Source organism: Canis lupus, chromosome 6, assembly GCF_048164855.1.
Source record: "Canis lupus baileyi chromosome 6, mCanLup2.hap1, whole genome shotgun sequence".
NCBI classification, from domain to species: domain Eukaryota; kingdom Metazoa; phylum Chordata; class Mammalia; order Carnivora; family Canidae; genus Canis; species Canis lupus.
Genome location: NC_132843.1, coordinates 64,872,778 through 64,881,243, shown reverse-complemented (window position 1 = coordinate 64,881,243; position 8,466 = coordinate 64,872,778). Strand labels below are relative to the sequence as shown.

General features: G+C 41.9%; 1 protein-coding gene across 1 annotated transcript in view; it reads left to right on the top strand.

The window, feature by feature from the left end:
* Positions 1-199: 199 nt before the first annotated feature.
* The window catches only part of LAMC2 (laminin subunit gamma 2), a 56,054-nt gene continuing 47,787 nt past the window's right edge, over positions 200-8,466 (top strand). Inside the window, exon 1 of the mRNA XM_072830949.1 lies at positions 200-372. Within this exon, the coding sequence (XP_072687050.1) occupies positions 294-372 (79 nt within the window). The 5' untranslated portion in view covers positions 200-293. The remainder of the gene's footprint in view (positions 373-8,466) is intronic.

Genomic DNA, 8,466 nt, shown 5'->3' with positions numbered 1-8,466 from the left:
GGCGGGGTGGGCGGGGGTGGGGGTGGGGGTGCGGGTGCGGGGAGGGTGCTGGGGGGGCGCCCCTGCCGCGCGGTGTGTGCTGGGTTTGTCTGCCTGCTGAGGGCTGGGTCCTCCTTATTCACAGGTGAGTCACACCCTGAACCACGGGCTCTCTTCCTGGCAGGACTGAGTCAGGTAGAGGAGGCGATAAAACCACCTGATCGGGGAAAGGCAGGCGGAGCGGCGCGGCGCGGAGCAGAGCGCGAGGGCCGGCGGGGAGCGCGCCGCGGCGGGTAGGACGCGGGGGCCCGGCCATGCCTGCGCTCTGGCTGCGCTGCGGCCTGTGCCTGGCGCTGCTGCTGCCTGCGGCCCGGGCCTCCTCCGGGAGCCAAGGTGAGTCGGGCAAGCGGCGGGCGCGGGCCCGGGCGGCCTCGCTCTGCGCACCCCGGTCGCTCAGCGCCGCCCCGTGCATCCCCGCTGCGGCGAGGCGAGCTCCCTGGGGCTCCCCCTCCTCCCGCCTCCGGGGGCTTCTCCAGATGCGGAGCCAGCCCAGGGGGTCCGTCCTTCCTTCTTGATTGCTCTTGGGACCGGTGGGCCCCGGCTGGATCAGTCGTATCAGTCAGTAATCCGTTGGCCTATACTCTCTTTTCCCGTGATGGGTTTTGGTGGAGATTTTGGTGGGCATGGGTTCTGGTACCGGGAGCCCCACGAGGATGGGAAAAGGAGCCTCTCCAATAATCCTGCTGGAGACCCCGGTTCGTCTTTGGGACGGGAACTGAACCTTAGGAGTCTTGGCGATGCTTTACTTTTGCATGACGTTACTTCTGAGAGTGTGCTCACGTAGTATTCATTCAACAGGCATTTATTGGGGGCCTGTGTCATAGATCACTTGATCTTAACCTCGAGTGTCCAGCGGCTGTCATGTCCGTGAGTTCAACCCACTCACTCATGTAAACAAAACTTGCTGAGAACCTAGCAACCGTTTGCTATCTGCATGTGTCAGCTATGACAACACCTGACGGGGGTTTTCCTTGTCATTTAGTTTTACAGATAATATCTGCTTGTATAATTGCCTTCAATTTTCGTATTTCTATTGCTTCCTGCACCTGATGGCCTTTCAATAATCATTTCAATAGGCCCAAGAGCCATTTTCACACATGTGAATGTACAAACACGAGACAATATTCATGTATGCACAGAATTATCTTAGACTTTCCATAACTGGTTGGCCTGAATTAGATTTAAATGGAATGGATATTTTAGCATGTGTTTGAATGCACTGATACCGTCCTTTCTTTTTTTTTTTTTTTTCTTTCTTGGAATTAACTTCCAACCCATCATCCCTGACTACCATGTTAAAAGTCATTTATGAAAATAACCATGTAAATAAGGTTCCCTTAGAGTTAACCTCATGAGAAACTTCCTAAAAGTAAGGAGAGTCTCAGAATATTAGAATTCCAAGGGACCACTTATGGATCAAGTACTATATCCTGTGGCTTAAAATAAGAAAACACAGAAATGGATTGCACAAAGCCACACACGAGCTATTGGCAGACACATCTGGCACTTGATCTGGGGATTCTTAGGCTGGAGCTTTTGGGACTAGATTGTAAAAGTAATGAAGGAGCAAGTACATATGTCTTACATAATGAGTAATATTGAACCAGTTTTCCCATTGGCTATGGTTAAGCATTACTATGTTGTGTTAGCATTAGATAACAGAAATAAATATGTAGGATTTTATCAGTTATTTGATGAAATCAGACTCAGGAGGACAGAGCTTGGGCTCTTCTCAAGGATATGACAAGCTCTGAGTATTCCATCTGGACCAGTAAGTCAGAACCGGTGTTCAGTCTCATTTCTAGACTTTCCAGTTCCTTGGAGATGGGCTGCTTAAGATATTAGGCTCCCTCCTCAAAGGGCTTCATTTTGGGGTTCAATGAGAGTGAAAAGTTTGGTGTTAGGCTAGAGCACCCTTGCTTATCTGTTCACAGGATGCTGGGATACAGCGTAAGTTGGACCAAAGTATGAGATTTGCCACTTCCCAGAGTGACCTGCATCTGGGCATCCTGTGGGCTGCACCCGTGAGAGCCTAAAGCAATGACATTGCTTCTTGGTTGTTCCCTTGAAGGTGAAATCATGGTGTTTAGATATCATCAGTGAGACTTTCAGCTAAAGCACAGGCTTTAGAGTCAGCCTGACCTGGCTTCAAATTTTGGCGGACTCACTTACTAGTTTCTTATTAGTAATCGTTTAGGCTCCTCAGCTTCTTGAGATCTTCTTCTTTGCCTGTTAAATGGAAGCAGTAGTACTGTGCAACCTCGCAGAGTTGTTGAAAGGATGAGGAATTATTGTAAAGTGCCTTAAAATGCTTGGAGCCACATTTCTTTTTTTTTTTTTTTTAACCGCATTTCTTTAAGAAGTCTGAAGCCAATGGTGCAGGTATAAGTAGTGAACTTGGATATGCAGAGATCAATAAGCAAGATAAGGACTTCCCTTCAGGAGTTTGTATGAGAGAATGTGGCATGTAGCTCCATTGGTCTGGATCACAGGTCACACAGATCACATGACTAGAGAAGGGGCAAGAAATCAATTGGAATGAGACTAGAAATGTAGCCAAGATCCGGGTTGTGAGGAGCCTTATGTGCCAGGCTGTGCAGTTAGGATAGTGACCCACAGATCAAGAAGAGTTGCAGATGGTTTATAAGCAGAGGTGGGCATAGTCAGATTCATGTCTTAGACAAGTCACTCACTGACTTAGAGGAATGGAGTTGAGCTACGAGAGGGCAACAGACGGCCATTCCAATAATCCAAATGAGAGGTGACAAAGGCTTTCATTGTGGTGGTGGGAACAGCAAAGTGGAAACAGATTACAGAGATATGTAGGAGGTAAAAATGAAAGAATTTGGTGACCCAATTGAGTGTGCGTTAGTTATAACAGTAAGGGGAAATCATGAGCAATAAGCAAGAGTCCAGGACGGGTCTGAGGTTTCAGGTTAGTGTGATTGGTTAGACAGTGATGCCATTAAAGGAAAGGAGAACTCTAAGAGAAGGATCAGATTTGGGAGCAAGGTTGGGTAGTGGATGAAGAGGAAGCGGTGAGCTCCTACAGGGATCTGTTGAATCAGAGACCCAAGTGGAGAGGTCCAGCAGTCCTGGGGAAGAACTGGAGCTATGATTTTGAAGTTTAGAACAGTTTGAAATATAAAATGGGGGATACCAAAGGTGGAAAGCAAGCCCTGACAACAGATGAGATTACCTTGGGACACAGAGGTAAGAGAAACCTCAACACTTATCAAGGAGATGGAGAAACAATGAAGGAGAACAAGGAGGAATGGGCTTTGAGGTTAGAGAACATTATCAAAGAGGAATGTTTTGCTAGCCCCAGGAAAAGCTGCAACGATATAGGTATAATAAAATGATATTTAGATATAAAAATATGACTATACAAAGAATGAGGATAAAATAATCTTGTTGGATTCAACCATAAGATAAGTTTTGAAGCAATCATTCTAGAATAATGAACTCAGGCTCCAAGATGATTATAGAATATTAATCCGGTTTCTCCCATGGCCCGATACTGGAAAAGAGGTGCTGTGGATAGTGGAAGGGACCCCTGGAAAGGCTTATACTCGCTCATGAATTCTGTTACTTAAACTCTGGAAATGCCACAGCATCATGCATACAGGTGCAGGCCTGCCTTCAAATCCTAGCTCTGTCATTTCCCATTTGTGGGGTTTAGGCAAGCTACTTCCCCTGCTACTCAAGTTCCTGATCTCTAAGATGAGGAAAATAACTTACTGTGATCATTACCTATAAAGCGCTTTGCACAGTGCCTAGGAAGCCCTCACTAAGGGTTTAGTATTACTATTACATAACTAACTGCCCTGCCAGTGCCAAATATCAATATATTGCCTTCTGAGTTTTAAGTGATAACGTTTTTGAAGAGGTGCCTTTCAGTAGTCCAAGAAAGGTGATGAGGAACCCTTCTGCTCTGCCTAAAATGAATCCCAAGTTTTTCCTAATGAAACAAATGGAATTCCTGACAAGGGACTCAAAGCAGATTGGAATTCCAAAATTAGACTTCATAGCGTTTCTTATCCTTGTCTTTTGTCAACCACCAAATCTCATCACATATAGATTCATCGAGTCTGTTGCCCTCTAGAACATGCCCATATGTAAGAGCATCCCCACATAAGCTGGTCTCTCACTTCTCAATAGAAGAATCTCCCCCAAATAAGGATTTGGCCAACCGAATTATGAAAACATTTAGCAGTGTAGATGCAGTGGTCACCTGTCTTTTTATGCTTAATTTAGCATATTAATTCACAAACCCATTTAAAATCCATGATTTCTAAAATAAGAACTTACAAGTATTAATTTGTAAATTCACATTTCATGAACTAATTCCATTCAAACTCCACCTTTGCATCTAGTGCAACTTGAATACAGGTTCTTCTTCACTTAGGACTGGGTGACTTGAGATATAGCTCGATTTGAATTTGCTTCTGATGCTGTCACCGGAAAGTACACCATTTTCAAAATGTCTAAAAGATTTAAAAATTATCCTTCAACACACATTGTAATCTTCCCAGCATAATCACCATGAAAGGTTTATTTATGACAACTTTCGGCACTCGCCATTGTGAGATAATGAACAAGTATGAGAATTGTGTTCAACAGCCTGACCTCTACCTTACAGATAAGTGTCTAAAACATTGATTAACATCATTTCAAATTAATGTGTCTTCCCCAAACACTATTTTAAAAATAAAAACAATTGAAAAAGTGCCCCATACTAGGAGAGATTTTGAAAAGACTTAAATGTGACCTTCCCCACCCCCCAGAAAAATAACAACCTCCACCTTATTATATTCAAGTATGTGCAATAAATAAGAGTCTAGAAGTTAGAGTATTTGCTGGGAATTCCTATGAAGACTTACATTCTGCTGTCCTGAGCTTGGGGCAGCCATTGGCTTAGCGCCACTGGTCCAAGGAGCTGAGGAAGAAGGTTGGTTTGTGATCAGTGTTGATGGGCAAGTCAGGAACATGGAATTAAGTTGTCGAGGCAATCTTGGGAATATTTTTCTCATTTAAGATCTTAGTGGCTCAATTATATAGATTTTTTTTCCTAAAGAGATTTCCAAGGACAAGTCTTGAATCATCTATTACAGACCAGTGTAGAAATAGGAGTGCCAAAGATTCTAGAATGCTCTAATTTAGTCACATATTAGGCCTAACGGATTACTGAATCATTATTGGACTGTGTTCTAATATAATAACCTCCAGGTACATGATGTAACATTTGAATCATACCTAAAGCCAAAAGCTAAGTCTTTTTTGTTTCTGTAAGTGACTGTATGTCTGTATATATGCCTCCCCAACAAACATGTGCTTCCTTATGTCACAATTATGAAAGAAGAAAAGGATGGTGCCTCCTCCAACGCTGATCAATGGAAAGGCTCGTCTTTCCCTTCTGCTGTATCAGAGGAGAGGTGGAGCTCACCTGGCTAATAGTGTACGTGCCCTGGCCTTCTTCAGGCTGGTCAACCATTTACAGAATTCCAACTGTTTCTTTTCCAGTTTTTATTTGTATTAATTGTTGTCAATATTCACATTCTAGAAAAAATTAAATTGCAGCCAAGTCATTTCCCATCTTAATTTGAACATTGGAAAATTTTTTCAAATCTTTATTTAGCTGCACATAGGTGGGACATTTTTTACAAAAAGGTTTGCACATTTCCTGACTATTTTCTCTTCCTACAGCATCATGGTACTAAATGAGAATGGTCCTCAGACCTTAGGTTCTCGACAAGAGCCTCTCATTTTGTAGATGAGGAACATGGTACCCAGGCAGCAGGTAAAGGAACAGTGCAAATTCTCACAGTTAGTTATAGCAGAGCTGGGCTCTAGCATGTGTAATCCTCCTTTATAGATGGAAACATTGAGGCACAGAGCAGTGATTGCCTTGATCAGAGCCATGCGCTTAGTCACAGGACCAGATTTCAGTTGCTAGTTTGATGTTCTTTAACAAGACAGCTTTTTGGCTTATTTCTAATTCTTATTAAAATTTTTCCTTTAAATTAATTTCTAGACTTGATGGAATCTTGATCTATTATAAGAACATCCCTATATCTCTAGCAAAGAAATCTGTGTCTTGTTTATACAGAAGTCTCTGTTTGTGTATGTGGTTCACTATAGTGGCCTTTCCTTCAAAAATGTCAGGAGACCATGGGTTAGAACCAAACACAAACTCTAGTTTGTGGGGCATTGACAAGAGAACAGATTTTAAATGACTAAGTTTTCTCTCTCTCTCCCCCCCCCCCTTTTTTTTTTTGGTTCAACTCTGTTGTCAGGTTTTCATGCAGCTTGAAACTGACCAGGTGGCTCAGTTAAAGAAAGAAAGAAAGAAAGAAAGAAAGAAAGAAAGAAAGAAAGAAAGAAAGAAAGAAAGAAAGAAAGAAGAAAGAAAAGGACAGAGAGCCAATAAAATATAAATTTAAATGATTGAAAAACTACATTTAATGTATACCATGAAAAGCATTTTAATACAAATCAGAACTTTCTTTTTGGCTTTTCTTCACCCAGATTCCTCATATACAATTTTTTCCCCTTTGGTCCTCATTGCTTCATGTCACCTCCAGCTGTCCTGAACACTCTAATTTTCTTTATTTCAGCTGCTCTTAAAAGGGCATAGGATGCCTTTTGGTGAGTTGTGCAGAAAATGTTTGGTGAATACCATACTCTTTGAAGTTAGTCAAATATGCTCCCTCTATATTGAAATGCTTTTCTTTATACATGATTTCATAGAAATCCAGAAATCACTATTTGTGTGGTCAGAAGGATGTGGGATTACACTGGGGTATTGAATATTCGCATATAGAATCTTTACCATGCATACTCACTGAGTCTCCATACTATATCTGACACCAGTTGTCTTGGCCTAGAGCTCTCACTGGGGCCAGGTATAAGTAAAGGAGAAACTCTTCTGTATCTCATGTCCTAATCTCTTCCCTTTCACCTTTGAACTCACTCAGACTGAGCCATCAGTTTCCTCCTTTCCCCTGAACTCCTTGGCTGCTTATATGACAATTGGTGTCCCTAACTCCCTATTGATTGGGACTTCCTTTCCCTCTTCCTGCTCTCTGCCTGGGCCCTGATGGGCTGTTGGGGGAAGACATCTCCAGGTGTAGAGTGTCCTGACATAGGCCTTACCAGGCCAAGTGTCTGCAGTCTACATGCACTATTTCCAAGTCTAGGTTGTAATATAATGTACTATGGTCTCTTAGTGAAACTAGGTGAGTCCTTTTAAGCTGTAATCATTCAAAAGGAAAATGTGGGGATCTGAGTTTCATAGACTCTCAATGACTTTAGACTATTAAGAGTATGGTGGGCCTGGGTGGCTCAGTTGGTTAAGCATCCAACTCTTGCTTTTGGCTCAGGTCATGAACTCAGGATCCTGGGATCAAGCCAGGCTCCATGCTCAGTGAGGAGTCTCCTTGGGATTCTCTCTCCTTCTCCATTAGCCCCTCCCTCTGCACACATTCTCTCTCCCTCCCTCAAATAAATAAATCTTAAAAAAAAAAGTTCAAAAAATTTGTCCAGAATTCTATAATCCAAAGTTGCCTGTGTCACTAGAACAATGACCTCTATGCTTCCTTTCCTTAGGGCACTTATTGGTGTAGCCATACTCACATTGTCTGGGCATTTACATATCCTGGGAAAGGAACAAGTCAGGGAGGATACACACTGGTCGTCTGGCTGCGTTGGATTAAAAGGCAGCTATGAAAAATGTGAGAGAAAAAACTGACTTCAGTTAAAAAATCCTATAGTGAGGGAAGTGCCATTTCAGTTTTTAATTTTAATTAGAACACATATTGTGACAGGCCTTAAAAAGATAAAACTGGAAGCAGACATTCACACATTAAACCATAATATTTCAAGATCCGTTGAAATGAAGAAATGTTCAGAGAAACACACTACGTCTTGGAAAGAAAAATCTCATGAAGGAGGTTTTAAAACTAGAAAATACTTATGAGCATTTTCATCACCACATACAAGTTTAATATAATAAAAATACTCATCATTTTGAGTATCTCAACTTTGGAGACTTCGATTTTTGCAAATAGGATGATAGCTACCAATGCCTTTGGCATCTACCTAACTGATAGAGTTCAGGTGTATCATGCCTTTGACTTTGTAAGTAATGTGCAATTTGAGTATTTGTAAAAATAGCAAAAGATACATCGGATTGTATCTTGTTATTTAAAGGACATTTTCAATAATTGCTTTTTTTCTGAAGATAAACATTTGCCAGGTTTTGGTGTTTTTTAAATGTGAATATACTATTTTCAACGTTGATTTTATTTGCCACTTTCAGTCTAGTGCTTCACATTGGACTTCCTGTTGAAAAACCTCATTAAAGCTGACTTCATGGATGGACACTTGCTATCTTTGAGCATAAAAATGTCATCAGTTTACAGGAGC